This window comes from Dermacentor silvarum, chromosome 3, assembly GCF_013339745.2.
Source record: "Dermacentor silvarum isolate Dsil-2018 chromosome 3, BIME_Dsil_1.4, whole genome shotgun sequence".
NCBI classification, from domain to species: Eukaryota; Metazoa; Arthropoda; class Arachnida; order Ixodida; family Ixodidae; genus Dermacentor; species Dermacentor silvarum.
The window spans coordinates 213,827,814-213,854,502 of NC_051156.1; the positions used below are offsets into that span (position 1 = coordinate 213,827,814).

General features: G+C 44.6%; 1 protein-coding gene and 1 long non-coding RNA gene across 4 annotated transcripts in view; one reads left to right on the forward strand and one right to left on the reverse strand.

Moving 5' to 3' along the window:
- LOC119446630 (uncharacterized) overlaps positions 1 to 14,589 on the forward strand; it is a 181,217-nt gene extending 166,628 nt beyond the window's left edge. For all 3 annotated transcript variants that reach the window (XM_037711114.2, XM_037711115.2, XM_049664300.1), the window contains exons 13-15: positions 1,742 to 1,956; positions 5,991 to 6,199; positions 10,722 to 14,589. In XM_037711114.2, the coding sequence (XP_037567042.1) occupies positions 1,742 to 1,956; positions 5,991 to 6,199; positions 10,722 to 10,911 (614 nt within the window). In that variant the 3' untranslated portion in view covers positions 10,912 to 14,589. The remainder of the gene's footprint in view (positions 1 to 1,741; positions 1,957 to 5,990; positions 6,200 to 10,721) is intronic.
- On the reverse strand, positions 681 to 17,169 carry LOC125944146 (uncharacterized). The gene is made up of 2 exons (XR_007466160.1): positions 17,023 to 17,169; positions 681 to 901 (listed from the first exon to the last, which is right to left on the reverse strand). It is a non-coding gene; the product is annotated as an uncharacterized LOC125944146 (long non-coding RNA).
- Positions 17,170 to 26,689: the final 9,520 nt, after the last annotated feature.

Sequence of the window (26,689 nt, forward strand, 5' to 3'; positions counted from 1 at the left end):
TCAGTACAGTCAACCGCAAAAGTTTATGGACTATTGAGTATTTCCGCAGCCTGGACACACATATGCAGCCTGGTAGTATTCATATTTTTAGCCCGTTGTAGTATATAAAAACAACATAGTGTTAATTCAACATTTGATCAGATCCTGCAATCGGTAAACTTTTGCGGTTGACTGCACAGTCTGTGTCAGAAGTTTCATGCCTCCCACATAAAAGCTGAATCTCTGCGTTGTTTGGGCAACCACTGAACTAGTGGAATACTCTGTGTTGGAAATGACTGCTGCTGACTATTCAAGGCCATCTGCCCAATGTTTCCAGACACTGCAGTAATACTATCTTGTGTAGAGTGTGAGGTTTCACTCGGAGCCTTGATTCATCTAATTCACTTTTTGTATTATAATCAGGTACCAGTTTTCCAGGGTTTAAGCATTTCATTGTCTTGCATGATCAAAGTTTTTCTGTCTTCAGTCCCATTATAGGCAGATAAATATTTTCTTAACTATAGAACACGGTTTGACCTATATGCTTAATTTTGTGAGAAGCCTTTTCTTGAATCCTGTGCTCCATAAACTTTTGATAGTATTCATGGTATAAAGATTGGCAGCTGAGTGATTTTGTACACTTGTGTCATGAAGAGATCAGCACGAAAGATGGGAACACAAAGGAGAGAGGAACAGCAAGACAAGCACTAAACTCTCAATTTATGTCGTTCAGTTGTAAGAACATGGCAGGCTTGTCCTGATGCTGTTCTCCTCTTGGTGTTTCGTCTTTCATGTAGCTTTCTTTACGAGTTCACAAGGCAGCATTTCATTCGAGAGCTTTGGCATAGTAGTGACATACTGAGGTAGATGTGTGCTGGAAGACAGCCACGAGTAGCAGAACTAGTGAAGACACTTTGTGCTTCTGAAAGAAAAAAATTGCCATGCACGTGAATGCTCCCATGTTGGCTCTGTTAATGAAACAATGAGTCTGACCAGTGTTGCAAGAAATTAGGTGCACACCGAAAAAAGGGCTTTGGTATTGATCATGTGCCTGAACTTGTCACTTGGTGTGCTGACCTGAATGCGCAGGTCACATTGCATTCGATGCTATGAAGCGCTGCTAGTGTTGTGCCATCAACCAATAGAACCAGCCTCGGCTTGGGTGTGCAGAGTTAAACACCTCCTAGATAACACTAAGGCCTGCATGATTCGAGCCATGATGTCATGCAAGAAGGCTTGGAGCTCGTACGTTTCCATGGAGGATGTGGGCACTGCATAGCAAATTGTATTTTTTGTCCAAGACAGTTTTCGCTGGGCCTCTAGCCTTGCTGTGGGATGTGACCACTTAATTGATGCAGGCACTTTGTTATTTGTGAAGTGTTGGCTAGGTGAGGTGAAATTTCACTAGAGGCATGCCCAAGACTGTTTGCTATGTGTGCTGTGCAGTTGTTAGGCTAGAATTAGCTGAGCGCACTCTGTTACAGTTCTTTAGGTGTCGATGGACAAATGCTTTTTTTTTTTCAAGGACTGTAATTTGGCGTGCACATTTCATGCACAGAGACATCTTATGTGCAAGAAAATATGGTATTTAGGTAACATTTTCAAGAATACACTTTTTATTGATCATGCATGAAACATTACGTAGGTGTGTGTGTGTGTGTGTGTGTGTGTGTGTGTGTGTATATATATATTATGATTTAGTTCGCATTGCCACTTTGCTCCCTATGATGCCCACACAAGTGTCGCCTTGTGCACTTTTCAGTTCCTCCCGAGCGTGAAGTGATCAACAAGGAACGGGCGTCGGGCGCCTACCGCCTGTCAGCCTACTACCTGGCCAAGATGATAGGGGAGCTGCCGCTGACGTTGACGCTACCGTCTGCATTCCACCTTATCGCCTACCCCATGCTGGGCTTTCACAGTGCACAGACGTTCCTCAGCTTATGGGGTTTCCTCGTCCTAAGCACAGTAGTATCGCAGGTGAGGCTTGCATGTTGATTTTGACAATTTATACAAACGTTGCTTTCAGATTCCACACAAATGTGCAACTTTACAGTGTACTTCATTTAATGCAATGTTTGAAAGCAGTATTTACCTATTTTTTAAAAGATTAAATTACGACTACACATTGCCCGATGTGGGACTGAAATAGTACCTATTGTCTCGGTGAAAGAAATGGACCATTGTCATTGTATCTGTTACAGTGAAAGATCACCGTGCGCCATGTTTGCAGTAACAGTATCGAATGGTGCCACCATTCTGTTGTTGAGAAAATCTACACTTCTTGGTCCCTCATAGCCACAGACAACATGTACTTATTTTTTCTAAGAAAAACAGGCTAGTGGTGCATTCAAACGTGGTAGTGCTAAACGAAAAATGTCACGAAATGCCAATTCCATGTGCAAATGAGCTAGCGGATCAGTGGAAGGAGCCACTTATAAATGGCTTCATTATTCATGTAACATTTGGTATGTGCTGGCACTTATTGGGCTGATTGCCTTGACATCATGCCCTAATAAGTTGCCGCCTTCAGTAGTTCAGCGTTCTTCAGTGGTATCAAAACTGTCTAGTGGAGACTGACACTGCAATTCGTATGACAATAATTGGTATATACATATTTTTTACTCCCCTCATGCATGTTACTAATACACAAAGCAGAACATTGTATGTAGTTATTTAAAAGAACCACTGCTAAAGGATGCAACAGCAACAGAGACGTGGTACTACTGGCAACTCTGTTTATTTTGGGAAAAGCACGCAATGTATGCAGTTCCCAACTCGCTGCATGCATGTGCATGACAGGCAAAGGAGACAAGATATGACAAAGAAACATTGAAAGCAGGGCAACATCAAACCCAAGCAGACACTACCAAACATGAAACAAGAACATACTTAATGACATGTACCATTAGGCCCTGAAGAGGTGCCTATGTATTCGTCACCCCATATGGTCTTGGCTGTCTTTAGCAGTGAAGACATCGTGCTGCTGTACTTTTTTAAGGACTTCATATTAACTAGGAGGGGAAAAGATACGGCCACTTTCCATCGCAATAACAGACTCAATGCGGTATAGAAAACAACTGCGTGCTTAGAACAAGTCATCCTCATTCTTGTGAGCCATTAAATTTTTCAAACAATGGTAGCCTTCTATTTAGTCTTGCATTTTTCAGCAGACCGGAGCTAGCTATAGCTCAAGCCCACCTCTCCTCCTTTCTGTACATAAAAATATTTCTCTTCATGTGAACTACTTTATTAAGGTGGTGGACACTGTCTTGAAGCTTTAGACAAAGGCGGTGTTTTGAGATAGGCCGTATGTTTTTTAGCAATACTTCTCTCTCAACCACGCAGCCTTACTGACACAAGAATTTCTAAAAACCCCTGGGACCATGTCACTCGTCTGTCTGCTTAGCTCCCCAGATTTAAGTCTCCTAAACTACTACATCTGAGAGTTGCTGAGGGTGCAACAAACAGCTGCAGAATGCAAGACTGAATAGAAGGCTGCCATTGTAGCAGAAATTTAGTAGTTCACATGAATGAGGACGACATGTTCCAAGCATGCAGTTGTCTTCAGTGCTGCATTGAGTTGGTTATTGAGAGGAAAAGTGATTTTACTTCGTAAACAACCTTCTAAAACAGCGGTGAAACAGTACGCACTTTTGGTGCCAATCCATGTAATTTTGTCTGCAATATTGCATTCTTTTCTATTGCAATATTGCTCTCAAATATCACTCGATTTGGGTAATAAGTACAACCTCATTAATACGTTTAAAAAATAATGCAAGAAAAAACATATCCGAGAAACTTTATGAGCTAATGTCACTAAAGAATGTTGCAGTTATGCCCAAAAGGCGATGCAGTCATAGAGATAGCAAGGTATTCGACTACAGTTAAATCTGGATCTAACGAAATTGACAAATTCCAGAAAAACTTCGTTATAAAGAGGATTTCGTTATATGCAGGTTCGGCACGAAAATTTGAAAAAGAAACGCTTACCGTATTTACTCGATTCTAACGCACCCTCGATTGTAACGCGCACCCGTTTTCCGTTTTCGTTGAAGCACTCATCCTTGGAATGTCACACTAGGTACTGGATGCGTGGACGCGGATCGTTTCGCACAAGCACGAGGCATCGGAAACGAAGAGCGAGTGATGCGATGGCGTCGTAGCGTCGTATAGTGTCACCTAGTGCCGGGTTAGTGCGTGCTGAAAAAAAAAAAACGCGTTCTTTTTTCCTTCGGCAACATCAGCTGGAAAAGGAGAGTGCCGGCTTGGTGGGCTAGGCCAGCTGCATCAAGCGGCGGGATCAGGTTTGAATGAAGGGATGGAGAAAGGTCACGCCCGCGGCGGCAAGAACGCCGGGTCGAGGGATGCACGCCTGCCTCATGCACGCACGCACGCACACGTGCGCTCGCTCTCGCCTCGCATTCCATCGCAGCGGAGAAGGTGTTTCCGGTTGCTGCTCGCGCAAAAATGACAAAATTTGGGGCGAAATCTCTAGGTTGTCAGCGGGGAAAATTCTTTATTTCGAGGGGGTCTCCCGCTGCCGCTTCATTACGTAGAGGTCTCAAATACATGTGCTTCTATGGAGTAACGGCGAGGAATAGAAAAACTTTGTTATATCCAGGAATTCGTTATATGGAGGTTCGTTATAAGTAGGTTTAACTGCATTAAACGAAGTAAGGCTCGTAGTTTTATGGAATGTAAATTGCAGTAAACATCCACTTACTAACTTAAGCGTGCTGTAACGTGCCTAAAGACACATGAACTGAGTTCACTCGATGACCGCAAGCACTGATGCACAGGACGATGACCATGAGCTGGTGTTACAAGGAGTGCTAAGAGCATGAAGCACACAATGAGTGTGAACGAGCACCGGTTCATATCACCTCCACTATTTACTGCACGGAAAGACAACATGGCATATTGGCTGGCTGTCGGCCTCGCATCTGTCGGTCTCGCGGTAACATGATCAAGCGCGTGCTAGGGGAGGCAGGCAAACTCGCGTCGCCTCCTCTAGCCGACAAACGTTACTTTGTGTAGCTGTCCAATACATTGCTATCGCTATCGATGCTTCGCCTTTCGGACGAACTGTGGCTTTTTCATTCATTCATTCATTTTTGCTATTTTACAACAACTACTTCGTTCATTGTGGAGGAGTAAGGGCTGTACTGCACTTTTCTACACTCAGTAAATGATGCGAGGCAAGGAGGGTTTTGAAGTGTGGACAGAAAGTGGACAGGACCAGTGCTGAGTTCAGCAACGACAGCTGTGTTTTGATGTAAAAGCAGTTCATAAGAACCACAAGCTTAGCTATCGTTGGGGTGTTATTCGAAGCAACATGCCCCGCTACTTGGAAAAGCATGAACAAAGAAATGCATCAACTGATAGAAGCTTACTGTCTCAAGAGGGACTGATTATGTGCAGATAGCATGTCGATATAGCTAATTGAATGAAAAATATTGTTTCTGGTTTGCTGTCGCGTAGGGTAGCATGCATTCTCACTTTGTCTGTCTGCTCGTGAACACTGATTTGTTCATCAGACATATTTCTGTGGCGCAGTGTTCAATAAATTTAGCAGATAGTTTGAACTCATTCAGAGACTGATTCCTTGTAAAGTTTTCTGTGCATTGAATTCTTTTAGTAGAGATATGCAGGCTAGTCTGTACTAGACGTACAGCTCTCCAAGTCTTTAGTCATCTCAGGGGGGCGCCAGCTGACATAATGGGCAGCGGTTATGTGGCAGGAACTACATCGAGCTGAATGGAATAGCCTAGCCAATAATGCTCACACAAGAGGATGCTATGCGCACACGCACATCCTTACTTTCAATAATTTCACAGAGGCGCTCCATGATATTGCACTGACCAACGTGTCTGTCAACACTCCCCTGAGAGTAATAAAGACGAAGCTGTACGAATTAGCTGCTACTCTGAGTTCGTATATGTTTCATGTGTCTTCATTTTTATTTTGTCTGGTGCTGTGCAACTGAGTTGTTCCTTCTGTGCTGTATGCAGAGTGTTGGACTCTTCATCGGCGCCACCTGCACCGACCTCCAAGTGTCTGTGACAGTGTCGGCACTGTACTCTCTGTCCACAATGCTCTTTGGGGGTTACTACGCCTCTTCCCTGCCACACTGGTTACGGTGGCTGCAGTACTTTTCCATGGTGCACTACGCCTTCCAGAACATGCACATAGTCGAGTTCAGCAGTGGGCCGGAGGTCAGGTGAGTCACTGTCTAGAACCTTATTGTTCTTTGTTGCTTGTTTATTTGTGGTGCTTATCGTTCATCGTTGTGTCATTGCTTGTTGTTGATGTCAACGTAAATTAAGTCATGAAATAGCTTTTATGTAAATGCTGCCGCACATGGTGCAAATATGGCTTTACGGCTCATTGATAGTTGAACAGTGATAAGGTGATTAGTTCAGTAGTAGTAAATTTCTTTCTTGAAATTTACTACTACTTCGAGAAAGAAATTTACAGAAGAATAAAATTGGGTTGGAGTGCATACGGCAGGCATTGCCAAATCCTGACCGGGAGCTTACCACTGTCGTTGAAAAGAAAAGTGTACAATCATTGCATTCTACCGGTGCTAACATATGGGGCAGAAACTTGGAGGTTAACAAAGAAGCTCGAGAACAAGTTAAGGACCGCACAAAGAGCGATGGAACGAAAAATCTTAGGACTAACGTTAAGTCGGCCTCAGGGGTGTTTCGGGGGTTGTAACCCCCCCCCCCCCTGAGGCCGACTTAACTTTTGTTTAACCCCTTTTCTTTCCTTGCGCATTTGAGTACTGCAACTAAGATGTAAGACGTGCAATCGTCTGCACACTCGCAAAAAGCGCATTTTTTGACAATTTTCCATGAAGAAATTGAAATTAGTGCTGTTTAGATGGTATTGGCAAACTGTCAACCCCCCCCCTGGCAGTGATCCTGGGTGCGCTACTGACCCACACACAAGTTCCTATGAATGTGGATGGGAAGAAGGCTGCCACAGTAGCTTAATTGGCAAAGCACATCATGCATGATGCGGAAGATGTGGGTTTGGCTCTCGCCTACATGTTATCTTTTCATCCACTTTTATTTCTCTTTTCCTTATTAGTATTTCTACATTTCAAGTAAACGTAATTCATTTTGTTTATGCTTTCTCTAGCTTCATTGTCTGTTTTCTTCATGTGGTTGTTGCTAACAAAAAATCAAGCCCCTGAGATCCTTTTGTCTCGTTCATATATACATTATGTAAGAGAGAGTTTCTTAATTCAATCTTGTTACACCAGCTACATGGTCATTATTAGGCAGCGTTCGGCAGTAGGTGGACTTCAGACGCATTAGCAGTTAGCTTTTCTTGATTCTGTAGATTTTTCTTCGGCCAGCTTGATTTTCTCATGGCTCCTGTTTATAATCTTAAATAAAGTTTGTGGACACCAAACTTTATGATGTTATCACGCTGATAAAGGGCTGCCCTAATCGATATTTGGTCCCGTGAACTGTTTGCAACATGAAATTTTTGTGAATAGTTGGTTATTAACAAAAACTCGGTGCTTGCCAAAATTAAGTTGTCCGTGCTTTCTACAAAGTGTGGGTCCAGTAGCAACATGCAGCACACTGGCCATATTTTAGTGACAGCTTTTTTGACATGCTCAGTGCCACAGCAATTAAGGCATGGATGAATGATAGTGCTGTTTCATTTCTCTGTCAGCGCCTCAAAGGTGTTTCATCACTTTCCAGTAGCGTTGTTTAGGTTCTCTCCTCTGTTCGCAGTCATAGCTTTTGATACTTCCATTGAAAGGATGCTAAGAATGCACAAGGAATCATAGTCGCAACTTGCTTAGAGCCCATACCCCCCTTATAAAGGCCATTCATTATGAAGAGTTGTTTTGAATGAACACAGTTTGATGCTCTCAAGGCACCCTTCATTTGAACCTAGGACTATTTGAATCGATTCCACATTTCCTCCGTAGTTCATTATGAATCGAAATCAACTGGCAGAACCTAGTTCTAGGAAACCCCACAATTGAGAAGGGTTTCTTGCTTGGTCACTTAGTGCATTCACTTTTAGGAACAGGTCAAAGCCATGCAAAAATGATATCACACATGGATAAAGTGAGACAGTAGGTTCACATTCTGGACTGATTGCTTTCGGGAAAGTCAATTTCAATGTGCGCTGATAGGCTGAACCATTTACTGAAGACATGGTGGAAGCAGTCACTGGGAAGGCACATTTGTTTTCAGCATTTGTGTCATGTCCTGATGTTGAGTGCATTTGCAAAATCAACAGTAAAGCCCGACCCTCATAGAACGAATTTACGGCGTCCAAGCAGCGAACTTTGTCCGACGGCGGCCGCTCGTCGGCCGGCGTCAAAAATCGCGACGCGCGCCACCGATTTGGAGGGGATAGATATTTTCGCCCGCCGCCGGAAGCGTCCAGCGCGCGGCGACAAGCCCGATCCAATCGGGAGGCAGCACTTCCGGTCATGGCATCATGGGATTCAGTTTACGTAAGACATGGCAGCGGTCCCGGTCGCCCGCTTCGAACGGAATTTGGCGTTGTTTTTGTAGAATTCACTTCGTTCGTAGTAAATGACTACGCAAACGGCTTTTGCTTAGTCTCATGCCGCTTCGACAAGAGAGTGTTATGGCTAATCTTGAGGAATTTTCGAGATCGCTTCTCGTTTCGAACGCGCTTAAGCCTAACGAGAGAAATTTTCTTTGAGATGCGAGCGCCACCTGTCGGTAAAGTTGGGAGATAGGCGCGACGACGGCATATGGCCTCTGAGATGGGAAGCTTTCGGGGGCTATGGTAGACAGCTTGGACTGCTTGTCTGTTTCGCTGCAGATCGGTGGACATGGAAAGTAAAAATACAACGCACTCCTGGCTTACATTGCGCTGCCTCTCGCACTTTCCTGAAGCACACACACATAGAATTACTTAGTTACCCTATGTATGCGAAATTCAAAGCGTAATGGAATAGCGTATGTTGTAGAAGAAATAACTCAAGAAAAATTATAAAACACTAAGTTATGACGTTAAGTGTCGCAACATGCTAAATCTTACTGTGGGTTACATTTAAAAAACAGTAATATCCTGCGTCACGGCTGGCCACATTGATAGCGGCTCGGCGGCGTTTGCCGCTGGATCGTCGCATGAGGGGCGGTGAGGCGAAAACACAGCGGCGCGTCGCGCTACATTTTTGACCCGCGAACATCGTCGGGGAAGTTCGCTCCATGAGGGTCAGGGCGTAATGGTGTTGCGTGCCTTGAGGACTCACCTCAATATAGGGAGGCTGCTAGGTGTTACATCAGGGAACATTCAAACTATTCGTGCAAGTGGCTTGGCAGATAAAGAAATGAAAAGGTTCCTTCAAAGTAACAGTTGCACTAGATCGCTATATCCTCCTAAAAGCCTTTGTACAATACATTGCACATTGCCTTCAAAATGTTTTATAAATTCACTTGGAAGTGATTACACAATATTCATTCTGGGTATGATGTACGGTGCATGTGTAACTGTAAAGAAGTGGTTTACTCATATTCTTGTCATCCGCTTTTGAGAAATTTGACACTCGATTGACCTAGACGTCTGTGTCGTCCCAAACTGCCGAAAGCAGCCTTGAGGTGTTTCGAAATCACTGAGATTGCGTGAAAATACCGGACGCGGCAGCACTATGGCAATGTACTACACGTAGTTCCATCTGCATCTCAGCATTTAAGCCATGAAATGCAGTTTTTACCATTGCAAACGTGAGATGGAGACGTACATGGAGACACAGCTTTTGGCAACTAACCGAGGCATATAAATTTTAAAAATTGTTTTTCAAGTTCGTTACATAACAGTAGACAATAAAAACCACATTGAAGAGCGATTATGTTCCATAGTTGTGTCTGGGTCTCGGGAGAATATGGATGAACAAACAAATGAACATTTTATTCACTATGAGCATGCATACAACTTGTTATGACGACTCTTTCAAGATCTTGGCCATTATGCGAGTCATGGGCTCATGCCACTAACAGACATGTATATAACTCTGACATATTTACTTGTAATACAGACACACCATACTATCGTTTAAAAGACATTAGCAAGCCAACTTACTTTAACACTAAGAAATGCTGCCATACATATCGTTTTGCAGTGAACCGAACTAGAAATGGAAATCCCTTAACGGGAACAAATATATTACCTTATTCAAGTATGCTTTAACTGCTAATTAAATAGATACACCTTAATATCTGATGGGAAAAGAAATATTGCATAAAGCTGTACTATAAAGTGCACATGATTAGGAAATGTTCCTCTGCATGTAAGGTGTCTGTTATTGCATACGAGGGTCTTGAATGACTATAAATGTCTGCTATTCAACATGGCTCGTGCTAGTGTTTTCACAGCTATAGCTGTTAAGGCACTTTATAGCAGATCTTTACAATTGCTGTAGCTGTTGTAATGCCCTGATAATGATCAAAATCATGTAATCTCAGCGATAGTTTATAAATGAACAAATGAAGGCATCTTACTACGTCCAACCTTGATATAATGGATATAATGAATGTTCAGATATAGCAAACATACTTTTGTGTCGAATCTGACATTGTTGTAATGAGGTCAGACTGTTTTTTAAATCTGGTATGTTGCTGTGGAAACTATGTAGCATGTGTAATTTATTTCTAGGTGCAGTTACTGTAGATTGGACATTTGATTAGATTGTACAGAGCGTCCAGGTGAATACTGTGTTGTTTTTCAATCGGCAGGTGCCTGTCACGAAACTCCCACTTCACGGCCTGCAATACCGGGGGGAGTGTCATTCCTGTCGAGGACATCATAGGTGACCACGGCATGCCACTGCCCATCTGGGCGAACACATTGGTACTCATCAGCTTCCTCGTCTTCTTCCGTGCACTAGGATACCTTGTGCTGCGATACGTTCATAAACCCAAATAGGACAATCTTGGCTTAGTAATCTAAGGACAAGCTTTATGCCTTCGTCATGATGGCAGTGCGGTGCCGTCTTTTTGCACACAAGGACCACAAGCCAACAAACTTTCTATTCATTACAAAGCACAGAGAACAGCGAGAGATGGCGAGACAAAAAAAGAAAAAAAAAATCTACAGATCGCCTCGCCTCCTCGCTTTTCATCGAGCATCTTGGCAAGTTGCACCGACTCTTCAGGAAGCTTCGACGCACTTTCCTACTGACCAACCATGCAGCTATTGAGAAGTCTTACTGGGAGCGTAGCTGCTATGCTGCCATCTTCTTACATAGAAAAGCCTTCAAGCCACAATGCCTGTGAGCCTCTTCTACATGGTCTCGAGCCCGCCTGTAACTGACATTGACCCAAGTGTGTTCTTCAAAAACTGCTTGAGGTGAGAGGCTGCAAAGAAGGCGATGGTGCACAACATCCAACGTGCCAAAAAAAAAATGAAGAGGACATTTCCAGGAGGAGCTTTAGTCCCTGCACGGGCAAACTCTTATGCCCGCTCATGAAGACGCCTGTACACGTAGTGCACGGAGGAACTCTACGATACAACGGACACTTCCATGGACACTTCAGTGGACACTTGAATTGTTGTGCCGGGCTGGTGGTGTGGATGCTGTGACTACTGCCGCGAGTGATTGGTGTGACTGTTTTGAGTGTGAAAGAAAATGCGTGTGCGTTGCGCCGTTTTTCATGGCATCGTTGCCAGCGAGCGGTGGAGCATCCTCCGAGGTGCAGTGGAAACCACTTTCATCACACACATACACACGCAGCCACCTACACGCAAATGGGTGAATGAGATGCCCCGGTGATAGTACTTCCCGGGGACAAGAGTCTCTCACTCGTTTGTCTCGAAGCCCTTCTCTCCTCCTTGCGCCTCTACAATTTGCCTGCCGAAAAGAGGGAGAGATGGAAAAAAGCATTCGCCTCCTCATCTAGACCCCCCTCCCCCCCTCTTAAGGCCAAGAAAGGGATTATAGCTTTGGTCTTGTCTGCCTGCTGATCCCCATTTTCTTCCCTTGTTTACTCCCTTCCCCTTGGCTGAAACGAAACTGCTTGTGTTTTGTTTTTGCACGCTGTGGTATGGATCTCACGACGGCAAACGCCATGGCGCTAGCAGTGACATACCAAAGAAAATGTGTAGCAGATGCGCAAGTTAACTCCTCGCCCTCATCCCCCCCCTCCCTTGCGACAAACGGTGAGAATGTAGAGATAGAGAAAGCCAGCAAGTACTGCCAAAACCTGCTGTTTGCTGTTTTGGAAAAACTTGAATGCAGGAAGCTAGCAAAACAAGAAAAAAAGAAAGCACATTGTACTATAGTAATATCGCCTCGCACTTCATGGGACTACTACTGTGAGTGAGGCGCCAAGTGAGAAGAAAGGAGAGCTTTCCATTTTTCTCTTTGTGTCTGCCACGCTCTGCCCCAGACGACACACAAATACTCTCGTTATTTTTGTAAGGCTGCTTTTTTCCTGGCGCTGCTGGGAGGACAGATGGGCTAAGTTAAATGCTGCATCTGTCAGCCTCTTTGTGGACTTCGGGGTGCACATGAATGTGTTTTTCTCTTCTTTTTCTTCTTTACAATCTGAAGACTGCCTGGCATTCTGTCTGGTATCTTTCTTTTCACCAACTCGTGTTGGAATGTGTGCGTTAATGTGACACCTCCTTGCTTGTCTAGCTGTCGTCTGCCCAGCTTTCTGTTGTTTACCGAGAAGCGCCTTTACAACTCGGCTGAATACTCGCCAGGTGCAGGTTACTTGGAATGCTTCTAAAACATTGACGCTTGGTTGTGTCCGAGCTGAATGCTGCAAGCCTAGTATAATACCAAGCAATGTGGTCATCTTGTCGTTCACATGCGTTTGTAGAAGTTGCAAGTCTTGCACCTATCTATACAAGGTGTACTTAATTCCAGTTAGCGAGACAAGGGACATGTTTCATGCTGCACTTTTCAGACTCGTGCAGAGTTAACTAGCGTCACTTTCTTACAGTGTGGTCACTGTTTAGCATTGCTGTTGCGAGAGTGTTTTGCTCAGCTTCTGCCTTCACAGCAAATGAATGTGTAGTTGTTTTCATCAATTAACATTGATGCAGCAATGATTAACCCTTCAAGGACACGTTTTAGTGTTCCATGAAATTGTGCGTAATATTTACAGTGCCAGAATCCATGCAGTGGAAGTAACGCCGATCAAAATTAACCTTTCCATACATGTAACTCGGGAACCAAACTTTTATTGCACTTTCGCTCAGTATTCCAAAGGACCTGCACTCTGTGAGCAGCCATGAAAATGTTAATTCACATTTTTGCCATGGTCTGACTTGTACGAAGCACATAGCCGACTTCAAGGACATAAAATTGTCAAATTGGGACACATTAAACCATAAGTGTACCAGGTGTATTGAGCAAACTGACATGCAGTTATTGCAACACTTCATTCCACAGTGCGTGCACGTTCGTGTGAGCCTTGGCTGTACATGGTTTTTCTAATTGTGCTTTTTTTCCTTGCTGTGCCAAGTCTCACTTTGCAGCTACGTGCAATTGGCCATTGTTGTGTATGGTTGTTATCGTAGAGAGGTTGCACTGACTGCCAGTGCTCAAGTGCTTGCAAGCAGCCGAGAGGAGGAGACGACAGGAAGCGTATAGAACTAGTTTTTTCTTTTCCTCTCCTTTGCTTATGAGTATATAAAAAAAATGTTATTGTAAGAGCTAGTTAATATATTCATATGAACAAACTCGTTCGTCGATTCCAGTCCTCAGACAAAACTCTTGAGCAACTTGCACTTTTGATGCTGGCAGCCAGTGAAAGCAAAAACTGCGCTCTCAGCTCCTCTCTTATTTGTTGTTGTTTTGATCGTGGGAACTTTCTCTGCACGCCACTTGTTGCGCCCAAAGGGCTGCATCTTTCCACACTGCTAAAATTGTTTTCTTTGAACTGTGATCCTCTTACGTTTGACTCGTTCTATGAAGTGAACAAATTTTTCCCCCCACTTGTCCCCTCCTCATTCTAAATTTGTAATTGACCATTGGCTTTGCTTCTGACAGTTTCAATGCAAGCATCTACCCTGCCACAGGAAAAAAAGAACGCCTTCCCACTCCCTGTTTTTTTTTCTTTTGGTCTGTCCCGGGCATTACCTGGAATGAACTTAAGACGAAAACAAAGCTTCCGGCACTGGCATTGCACAGTGCACAGACGCTTTGTATCAATATTGCCTGCCACTTTCTGCGACTCTGCCCTTCCTGGACTGCACAACCTAATCTGAACTTGTTTTCGGACTCCCGCTTCAGAAACTGTTTGCACCGATTCCCTCCTCCTTGTCGCGTCCCCCCTTCCCCACCCCTCTTTTTACTGGAGTCCAACTTGGTGGCCTTCGAGTCGTGAAGTGCATAACCACAATTTAATAAATTATTTTGGAGTTTACTCCCTCTCCTTATAAGTTTGTATTTAGGTTCTCTTCAAAGTGATTCTTCCTCGACCCCTTTGCCCATGCCATGTATCCCTGCCCCACCCACCACCCACACCTTCTCATCTGTGTTTTTTAACCTGTCATAAGTCAGTATTTCCTCTCTTGACCAAGTGTTTGTAAATATTTTCACCGATTATTAATGTCCTTACGAATTAAATGTTTCATCTATTTTATTATGCACGGGTGGTGTTCGGAGTCAATTGATCTGTGTTGTTGATTTTCCAAGTCGGAGAGAACAGCACCTTTGTTCTTACAATCTTGGAAATAGGTCATTTCCCACCACGTTGGCTCAGTGGCTATTGCGGTCTGCTGCTGAGCACAAAGTCGTGGGTTCGATTCCCAATTGCAGCGGCCACATTACAGTAGTGGAGAAATGTAAAAACACTCACGTGCTTATGATGCACTTCGAAGGGGCCCTGAAGCACCCCTCAGGCTTGGTGAAATAACATAGTCCGCGGGTAGCATACGTTGCTGTGAACATCTCGGCCAAGTTTTGCTGTCGTACGCGGTGCATGGAGCTCGCATGCGGAGCATGAAGTCCCCTTTCTCTCAAAAGCTCTTTTCAAACGGAAGCCTGCTCCTCACTCTCTTCTGGGCACTTTATTTCGTAATAAAGTGGATTCCCATATGCAGCTGCTATTGGTAGCTGTGGTCAGCTACCCAGCGTAGATACCGCGGCAGCCGCGGGGGGCCGCCCCGAGTCCACTGGCTAAGTGCGCTGCGGCTCGCTGACGACAACCGCGTTTGGCTTACGTTTAGCGTGTCGTAGGCACCAAAATCAAGTCGTGGCTTGTTTATTAAATTAAATTTGAACTGCATGCCATAGAAGGTGGAGCGTTATGGCCACGCCCCACTCCGCCGTAGCCTTCGCAGTGCAAGGCATGGAAGAAGGAACAGAAGCACAGCAGAGGCTGTGTTTGACTGCCAATAACTCTGCTTCTGCTGAACGCACTGAAGTACTTTTTGCGGCAAAGTATATCTGAAATCGCCTGTTTTCACTTCAAATGCCTTTCTCCACTTCGATAAAAAGTGGTTCAGGGCCCCTTTAATCCCAAGTCCTACAACTATGACATCTCTCTACCCACAGTGTTACTTTAGCATGTTAAACCACACATATCAAACAATCGATCGGTCATTTGCAGCATGTGGATTTTGTGTGTGCCGCCAATTACTATGCTTTTTTTTACTGGACAAGGCAGTTAATAAGAGCTCGGTATCCGGGTGACCCTGTAACGTTATGGTTTCTTGCAAAATTGCCCTTCCTGCTCGAAGTCTTGGAAACTAAAATCTTTCTTTCTGGGGTTTTACGTGCCAAAACCAGTTCTGATTATGAGGCACGCCATAGTGGAGGGCGTTGGAAACGAAAATTATGAAAGAGACCGAATTTATGTGGGTATTAACCAAGAACCCCATGGCGTTGAAGCTGCTGCTCTACCACTTCTCCACTACCACATTTAATTTATGGCGAAGAAAAGTTGCATTATTGGCTAACTCTCGTTCACAAAATAGTTTAATGGGTCACATTGTTGATACCATCTGAAAACATAAAATTCTTTTCTTTTGTGGTTGACATGAAATGCTAACAAGTAAGCAACATTTCTCCCATCTTGCAATGAAAAAAAAAAAAAAATTGCTCTTTCGTTCTTTATCGCGGAGCAGTTTGTTCAAGAGGAACGTGATGGCGCTTTCCGCAGTGCATTGCCTCACCGAAAGTGCACGAATACAAAACCATTACCGCTACTGCACTGCCAGAAATGCAACACATGCAACTCGGTTTTCGCTAACGCACTGTGCTCCGTTTATACCGCAAAATGAACGGTAGAGGAAAGCCTTTCGCTGCAAAAATAGCGACTGGCATATTAAGGAATGAATTGAATCAGACCAAGTTCACGGACCGCTGTTACATAAGGACTGCCCGTGTTGCCGGCCTTTTGTGATGCAGTGCTTTCCTCGAGGATTAAAAAATTCGCTTTTCGGCGAGCGTTGTATCACTAATCTCCAAAGACAGGACTTCAACCCCGGAACGTCTGCAAGAGTGGGTACCGCTAGGCTCTAGCTACACAGTGACTATGGGAGTAGCGCTGCTTCATGTCAAGGTAAGGTTTTCGCGCTTTAGCACCCACCCAACCCAATTTACAGGCAAACCTAGGCTAAATATATCGCCAACTTATCAATAATAAGTTAAGGTCACACATTTGAATCAATGCGTCGAATCGTGACGGCGGCAATACCGGCTACACACGAATGAATGTTCGATGCTGAGCGTTTTGTGATGGTTCACAGGGTAACAGTCTTTGCTACAATTAGCTATTACAAAGTACAGAACAGTTCCAATCCTGCGCAGCAAGAACAAGTCTATCGCAATTCAGCACACCCGCGAGCGATAACATATAATCGGAGAGTGCACCGAGAAACTTTACTCAGTCATTAACTAGACGAACTGCCATTTCAAAGTGTTTGTCGAATAAATAACAAAGAGCAAAACACACTGGTCGTGATTTAATTCATAAGCGGTAAGTTGGGACAGCTTGGAATACAGTTCTAACCCCGCTTTTAGTACAAGCGCTGCACGCGCTGTTTGGGCAAGGCGTAATGAGCACCGAAAACGCTTACATGTCTCCTAGAAGCTGGCCAAAGCTTCGTGTCGTCCACCCGATCACCGTCTACGATATCCGCCGAAACAGAGGTTAACATAGCCGCACCGGCGTCATGCACATCATTGTAAACACGGAGGCAGCTGAGCAACCCTCCATACGCATTTTCGCCGACCAGGCAAAAGCTGAGAAGAGGCTAGGAGAGGCCCTACCCAGTCACGTGGTGCCTAGCGGCTGATAGCGGCCATGTTGTCGCGGTACAATGGCGGTTTTGTTATGATTGTGTGTGCTCATGTGTATGCTGCTCCTTAAGTCTCGTACCGTGTCAAAGGCGTAGTACGCGCAGGTTTGCATTAATCGCCGTGTTTTGTGCCACCGTGTGAGCTAGACCGTGCTTTCCCGCATGTTGTCGTGGCCAGGTAAAGGAAGTAAAAAAAAAATTAAACTAAAATTTTAAATCATGAGCCCATAAGCGTATTTACCGGGGAGTATTTACCCCCTCACTGGCAAAAGTGTGTGTGTGTGTGGGGGGGGGGGGGGGGGGGGGGGGTTGCCATTTGCCCCCCCCCCCCCCCTTTTGAACGCGGGCACTTTCCGCTGCACGCTGAAAAGTCTAACAAAACTACAGCTGACGCTCGATTAGTGCTTTTTGTCACTACGCATACCCTGCTGGAGCAGCGAGGATTGCCTTTTGTGCCTCCTCAGGACGCGCTGAAGCAGACGACGCGTGACCCTTTTCGCGGAGCAGTTTGCTTTAGAGAAACGAGATGGCGCTCACGGCGGCGAGCCATATCTCTCCTCAGCGACAGCGCACGAATACGAAACCATTACCGCTTCTACCTTGCTTCTGTGCGATCAGCTGTCGGAAAGGCAACTGAGTTTTCGCTAACACACTGTGCTCCAATCATGCTAGATTGAATCATGTGGATTGAAGACGTGTGCAGTAGTGGGCTGCAAAAATAGTGACTGGCATATTAAGGAATAGAATGAATCTGTGTGGCCAAGTTCGCGGACTGCTGCTGCAACTGTCCGAACGTGTTACCGGCACTTCGTGATGTAAGGCTTTCCTCGAGGATACAGAAATTTGCTCATCCGCCAGCCTTGTATCGCTAACCTTCAAAGAAAAGGCTTCATCCCCAGAACGTCGGCAAGAGTGAGTACCACTAGTTAAACAATGACAAAGGGAGTAGCGCCGCTTCCTGTCATAGTAAATTTCGCGCAAGTTATATATACACATCTGTCCCAAATGGCAGGAAAACTTACGCCCACTCTATCGCCGACGTATCAAGAATAACTGAATGGGCGCATTCTTGAATATATGCGCACTGTATATGCACAATAAATGACGGACTACACCTATGGCGCACGAATGGTCGAAACTGAATGTTTCGTGATGGTCCACAAGAGTAAGCGAGTTACTAGCTGTAATATATATTTGCTACAAAGTATTAGAATGTACAAAACAGCTACGTTTCAAGCATTGTGCGCAGCAAGAACAAATCTATCGGAACTGAACCCACCCGCGAGCGATTAGGCGGAAAATAATCAGATAGTGGCCGCACCGATCGAGGAACTTCGCTGAGTCAGAAACTGACAAGCCACTGCTTCAAAATATTTGCTGAATAAAGAACAAATAGCAAAACACACTAATCCTGACTGAATGCATAATCGGAAAGCTTGGATAGCTTTGAATACATATTTAGCCCCGCTTTTAGAACAAGCCCCATATACGCTGCTTGCGCCGTTTGGACCTACAGCTTAATCAGCTCCGAAGGCGCTTTTGCATGTTCTCTGAAGCTGTGATCAAAGCTTCGTGTCGTCCACCTAGTCACCGTCTACGATATCTCCGAAAACAGAGGTTTTCCAAGCCGCGCCGGTGTCGTACACTTCCATTGTAAACAAGGAGGTAACGGAGGCAGTCGAGGCAAGCAATGGAAGCGTCACCACGTGATCAAACATGGCAGCGCCCACGGGATCGCCGCGAAAAGGGTCAATACGTCTCGTTTTGAGGTGACCCTGAAAAAGGGGAGCCAAAAATAGAAAAATATGTAAAAATATGTACAAATCATTTATAACTCAATAAGATCATTACAAAGCCCATAACATTATATATCATTCGATAGTTAATTACATGAGGAATTTAAATGTTGATAAAGGATCCTGATAGGCATTAAATTAATTATGAGAATTAGCATGTCAAAGCGGAAAAATGGGTCGAAAGACCTGAGAAGTGGCCAAGAACTGAGAATTAATGATATTAATGATGGTAATGATAATAATAAAAAATGAGTATACAGAGAGGTGAATGAGGTGAATTAAGATTGAATTGATGGTGAATCAAAGGGTTCTAGTTCGGTGATAGGAGTCAGACGAACATTAATGATGAGATAGAGTGAGCTAAGATAATGAAGAGTAAATGAGAGTCAATTAAGAGTTAATGAAGGTGAATAAAGGGTGAACCAAGAGTGATGAAAATTGAAAATTTGGAGTAATAGAGTAAACCAACTGTGATGGAAGTAAAACCGAGATGATAGATTGAATGAAGGTGAACCAAGCGGTGATAGGCTGAATCAGAGTGAATCATGTGTGAATTAAGAGTGAATCAAGGGGTTATGAAGTTGGGGAGTGACTTGCAGAAAATATATGTGAGATTTGAGGGTCCAAGTGAGAGTGGCTCAGCAAAAAAGTGCGGAGTCACGGTTCGAGTTTGGTGAATCATAGGAAGGTTGACTTGCAAAAAAACAAGATGACTTGCAAAAATGACTAAGTGGTTTCAGGGTGATGATGACTCAGCAAAAAAGTGCAGAGTCATGGTCCGAGTTTGGTGAATTAAGGATGACTTGCAAAAATGACTGCGTAATATGGGTTCAGAGCGACGATGACTCAGCAGAAATAGTGTTGGGTCATGGTCCGTGTTTGGTGAAATAAGGATGACTTGCACAGTTTACTGCTTAATGGGTTCGGAGGGGAGATGACTCAGCAAAAAAGTGGTCGTCGTGTCATTGAGTTAGCGTTCGGAATTTCGCCTTCAAGTTGCCTTAGCTGTAGCATAACGGACTACTAGTATTTTTTTTTTTGCATTCCGCCTAGTTAGATAATTAGTCTTAATTAAGCAACTCCTCAATTATTATAAATAGATGAAAAGTATCAATGAGAAAATTGTAGAGGAACATGAGAAACTCCTGATATAGCTTTCCGTTGCTCAATACGTGCTACATAAAGGTGTTTTGCCCGCGAATACACGCAAAGTGCCCCGAGCGGCCATTCGCGCGGTATATTGCCTGCATTCGTGGCCATCTTTCACGATCGAAATAAACCCCGCCACCCCTAGCTCCCACAATATTAATGGAGACAGCATGCAAACCATGTTACAGAACATTATGTATTAAGCTACATTATTTTGGAAAATATTGTAATCAGAACGCATCTGCTATGGCCTATTTTTCTTCGTCTTTCTGGGGTTTTACATGCCAAAACCAGTTTTGATTATGAGGCACGCCGTAGTGGAGGGCTCCAGACTAATTTTGACCACCTGGGGTTCTTTAATGTGCACTACAACGCAAGCACACGGGCGTTTTTGCATTTCGCCTCCATCGAAATGCGGCTGCCGCATGGCCTATTTTCGACTATCGGAAGTAACGTTGCCTTCTGTGAAACACGTCTTGCAATTAAAGATGTTTTATTTGCTTCTGCTGCATCATGTCTCTGATACCCACCATGATACCAACTCGTGTGGTTCTTCACAATCGGCGAATGAATGTCGGACACGCACAGTATGCAGCCTTCTTTTTCTCTCTCTCTCTCTCTTCTTTTTTCCTCTTTTTTATTTTTACGAACAAATGCGGCTATGTTTTTCTGGAGAAATACCATACACACCAAAAACACTCGCCACCAAGCACTCGCGGAAAACACTCGCCAGGTTATCCTGGTCATAGGAGGCAAGTTTTGCAAAGCGCTTGGTGTTTTCACTAGCGGACTAGAGGTATCTGATCAGCAACTCGGGCTTTCGAAAGACCACGTGAGGAGCCTCCAGCAGTTGCAATTTTTCCGGAATAACTAGGGACAACTGGTTCCAAACGTACGGGGACAGACTTGAAGTGAAGAAGAGAAAGCTTCATGCGCACAGTTCTTCTTCTTCTTCTTTTTTTTTTATTTGTAACTGCCAGCCCCGACAAAAAACAATGAAACAAACATTTGTTTTAGTTGGCTTCTCCGCAGTGAAACTCAAAGCGCAGAGAAAGTCGCTTCGAAGGGGGCAGTGCGCAAGAACGTAGCGAGGAATAAACTATAGAAGTTGTCAGGGTAAGCGATTTGAAAAGCATTGGAAGCGAGTCACTTAACAAGATTGCTTTACTGTAGGCAAATTGTATAGCGTGCTACTCGCAATCACGCAAACAAACAGCCATCTCATGAGAGCAAACGACGTGACTGCAACAACAAATTCGTCTGCACAAAGTGATTAATTAGAGACGATGCCGCGCTCCCATGGACAGCAAAGCTTTCAGAGCTTTCCTTGGTGCTGATGAATGCGTCCATGTCCCGCTATGTTCTTTTGTGTGTGTTATACGAATAATTAGCAAAGATGCTTTCTCAGCGCATGTATTGCTTTGAGACGTTAAATGGGCGCTGGGAACGTGTATCAGGTTAAGCTGCATTAGTAAATTATACGCTTATGCATTATCAAAGCGAGCACTCTTACCATGACAAGAGGCTTGGTAAGGCAGAAAAGACACAAAAGCGAAAGACGAGTTGCGACGCCCCACTGAAGTTCTCGCAAGAGCTCACCGTGACGTCATAAAATTTTGAGCATTTGCACTTAACTTAGTTGGCTAGAATGGGCAGGTGGGATAAGCGTGGGGCATTTCTCTTGCCGGGCGGCACATATTTAAAATCTAGAGGGCGCTGTGCAACCGGGGTTGCTAAGGCGCTGTGCCTTAGCAACCCCGGTTGAACGCGATGGGCTGAAACGCCGCCGGTGACGTTCGACGCCCTTTGCAACCGCTGTGAGTAAGCCGCGCCAGCCTAACGCCTTTTACGCTAACCTAACCTAACCTAACCTAACCTAACCTAACCTAACCTTGCCTAACCTCTATCGTGGGTGACACACAAAGGCAATAATCCCTCACGGCTTGACATGAGAGCGTCGCCGGGGGCGTTTCGGTCAATCGCGTTCAACCGTGGTTGCTAAGGCCTTCTAGATTTTCAATATACGCTGCCCGGCTCTGTCACCCTTCGTGCCGATGCCGCTCGGGGCCATAGGGGTGCATCTGCTCGGGGCGCATAGATATACAGATGGAGAAATACAGACAGAGAAGTTTTGAGGAGGAGTAAGAAGATTAAGGAGATGTATACAAAAAAGATAGAATGAAAAGCATGTATTTCATACTTGATTAACTCAAGCAGGAGAGGTGACCATTAGTCACCGCCCAGTTTCAAAGGGAAAGCCAGTAAATCACCATCATCTTCCCTAGGGTGCCTCGATGCTCAACTTCCGCGTCGGCGCTGGCATCGAGGCACCCAAGGAAGATGGAAGGATTAACTGATCAGCAGTCGAGATAAGTACGAGACGATTAGAATATTGGCGGAAGAAAAGCAGGAAAGAGGTTGATAGAACCGGAGTCATTGCAAGAGTAGGTAATGGCATAGTATACTGATGGAGGTAGTAAAACCTGATTAAATCACGCATACTATATGTTGCCGCCCCGCTTGAAAGGGGATGTCAAAAAAAGAAAAGAATAATAATCATCACCTAGAGCGCACAGGGTGCGCGAGGAGCCGTACGCGTGCCGCCTCGGCGCTTTCCGGGATTGAGCCGTGAAGTTTTGTTCTCGAGATGTCGTGGTACGGGAATTATCGTCCTCATTTGACAGCGCGAAGGAGCCCACACTTGATTTGGTGCTGCAATTTTTGGATTTACGGGAGGCACTGCGAGAATACTTGGGTTCTTTCATGGGCACCTCGGAAGGGCTTCGAGAACAAGCTACTAAATTATTTTTTTTTTCCTCGCAGCTCGCCTCCACGCAAATCATAACGGTTTGTCGGTACAGAAGTATTACATTGCATTCTAAAGGAACCATAGACTCAACGCAGCAACTTTTGAGAACCTTTTCAGCGACAGGAAGCCCCAAATGCGAGATGATTTGAAGTCTGTGATGTCGCATTGGCGTACGGTCAGTCTGGGGCTATGGCGTCAAATTTTTGTTAAAAGGTAGAATTTGCCTTCATTTTCTCCAGTAAAAATAAACATTTTCCTGCCAGATTAATAAGAATAGAGTTATAAAATATTACTTTGTCATCCTGAAGTGATTTAGTGCTCCTTTGTAGGCACACTATAATGGGAACGATAAGTTTGGCTGTCGTGGTTGCTTAGTGGCTATGGTGTTGGTCTGCTGAGCACAAGGTCGAGGTATGAAATACCGGCCACGGCGGCCGCATTTCGATGGTAGCGAAATGCGAAAACACCCATTCACTTCCTCACGGTCTCTCTGATGTCATCGCTGCAGCCAAAACTGTTCTCTGTATGGGTGGTGTTCGTATAGTTAAATTACCTAATTGAATTAAACTCAGATAAAAAACACAGTTCAACATAAAAAAAATAGAACAAGTTGTTCGTCTTTATTTCTGGTCATGTCGACTACATATCCACAAATTAAAAGCAATGAAATGTTATTTGAGTAAGGGTTACATTAGTATAGTAAATAATGAACTATTAACTGGTTTGCTTAATTATCCACCATATCATAAAACGTTTCTCCAGGATATTTTAAAGTTTACCGCGCCTAAATCGTAATTTTGAGGTGCCAAACTCAACGTGGCCAAATTGATGCGTGGGGCTTTACAAGGTTAACGTCGCTAAAAGATAAAACAAGATTAACGGCGTCCGTCTTGTTGCATTTGTTTAATACCCGTGTTTTAGTACCGTTACATGCTTTCGCAATGATCTGGGGATGTGGCGACAAGAAAAGAAAGAAAATGAGCATTTTCCAACGAAGGATGATAGTCACACTTCAGCGATGGCGTCCCCGTAGACCAGCTGATATTTGCCGCGAGAGACATTTATTAAGGCGAAAGCCTTAAGTGGCTCATGGGTCGAAAATTCCAATGTCCAGCGTTATCGAAAAACTTACCGTCAAGCGTTACGGCACAGTTAATTTAGAGTTAAGGCACTCGAACCCACGACCTTTGGTAAAAGTTGAACCCTTGATCTTTGGTGGGAGTCGAACACAAGGCGTTTGATGTTAATTAATGCACAATTAATTAAGGCAAAGTTACTTAAAGACACTCAAACCCAAAACCTTTGGTTGAACCAAAATTCAATGGCACCAGAATTGATGGTGCCACCATTGATGATGGAACCCCCGACCTTTGGTGTTAATTAAGGCGAAGTTAACTGAGGACATCGCTAATTAAGATAGAGTTAATTAAGGCACTCGAACCCCCGACCTTTGGTGGGAGAAAAGTAATAGGAAGTAACATCGCATTCGAATGAGAATGTCAAGTAACTTAATGAAAGTCTCGTGAGTGCGCAGGCTTTCGTCTTCATCCCCTTTAGCATATGGTAAAGTGACTGTCTACTTTTGCTTAGCTTTATTGGTTAAGAGAGAAAGAAAGAGAAGGGAGGAGAAGCAGGGACGTTAACTAGACTTTGTCCTGTTTGCTACCATACACTTGGGGAACGAGATTGGGGAGTGAAAGAGAGAGAGCGAACGCGTGAGTCCAGCTCATTCACGTGCACTAAGCAAGGTGCTGCGTATCGTGCACGTCGGGCACTCAAGTCTGTCGCCTTCATGTACTGCAGGAGCTCGCGTGGCTTTCTGGGCTGGTGAGCTGCGACGCCAGGCTCCCAAGACCTTTGCTTCTGTACAAAGCCGATCGTCCAGTCTACTCACGGCCCACTGGAGAGCCTGGCGTCATTTGTCGAAGCTATGAGACGTGTACAGGTGCTGCGACATTGCACACTCCTCCGTATCGGCCCGCGTTTTTATAAACCGCATTGAAACCCTTGCGAGGACACACGTCGCGTATGTTTATCAGAATCGGCCCACCAAGCCGCCACTTTTTATGCACTGTCATTGACATGGTCCAAGTTTACTGGGCCAAACACCCGCCCATGCAAAGTGCGAGGTTACAGCCAGAGAAAGCTTCCCATAAAAAATTCTGCCAGAACCTATCTCATGATAGATTGCGTCGTTAATGCGATTAGCTAGCGTACAAGCAATGCAGCAACACACCGTGTTGCCAACGCCCAAACGCCTTATATGTGCGAGGCTCCTATGCAGCCGCATTTCTCTCTCGCGCATATGCCTCCGGACACGCTGATTCATCTAACGGCGCCACATAGAAATCCGCTCTTTGGCCATAACTGGCCCTTGCGCCATAAAACACCACACATCATCATCATCGAAATCCGCGCGTGTTTGAATGAATATGTATTATGCGGGTTCGATTTTGCCCAGAACCGGATAAATTTTAAATGGCTTTTTTTATGTAGTTGAAGAAAGGCACATACCCAGCGGCACGTACCTTGTGTCGCAAGTCGGCGGGAAAGACGGTAAATTATGGGGTTTTAAGTGCCAAAACCACCATATGATTATGAGGAACGCCGTAGTGGGGGACTCCGGATTAATTTGGACTACCTGGGGTTCTTTAACGTGCACCTAAATCTAAGTACACGGGTGCCCCCATTCGAAATGCGGCCGCCGTGGCCGAGATTTGGTCCCGCGACCTCGTAGCTTAGCAGGCCAACACCATAGCCACTAAGCAACCACGGAGGGTGGCGGGAAAGAGGTTAGAGACACGGAAACATAGAATGCTAATTGCACAAGAAAAATGAATACAAGCACGCGATGCTTCCCGGTAATCTATTTAACTGATGATTATCCAAATGAGCAAGAAGTGAAAGGTCATCGGAGTTCTATGCTTGCAAGAGAAACTTGAAATGTTAGTTGAACCATGTGCATGGACCTTTCTCTGTGGAAGCTAACTGGCCGCAATGACAGTGGTAACCTTTTATGTTCAACCATGTTTAAATGTAAAAAAAAAGAAGAGCATCAAATTGCTGTCGAATATGTGTCTATTCCAGACAGAAGTTTCCGTTTGCTGATAACATACCGTAGATGTTGAGTACATTGTACATGAATGTGCATTATTAGGTCCGACAGGGCAAAAGCTGATGCGGAACCTCTTATGACCGATGCATATACGATGTTGCAATGTTGGAGGAAATAACTTCACTGAGGTTGCTACTTGGGCCTGTTGGCGTGTATTTAGAACATACGTATAATGTTGCGCGCAATAGACATGGGCAAAAGCAAGAAACTAAGGTGCACATACAGCGCAAACTGTCAACACTTTTATTGCGAAACCATCGTGACCTTTTTATACATTGATGTACATCAATGCGCATGCCCAGAGAAAAGTCGTTCGACGCATGTGCAGCTACTCAAAAATGCTATTTCTTTTGCTGACAATGCAATCGATGCCACGCTGATGCACCTGTATTCCAGATTTGAAATGTTGCGTGCTTCTATTATCAAACGTGTTAATTCTCTTCTTCTTTCTGGGGTTTTACGCGCCGAAAGCAGTTCTGATTATGAGGTACACCATAGTGGAGAGCTGCGGATTAATTTTGACCACCTTGTATCCGATAAGGCAACTGTAGCATGACTGCGCATCCTTAATGCGCA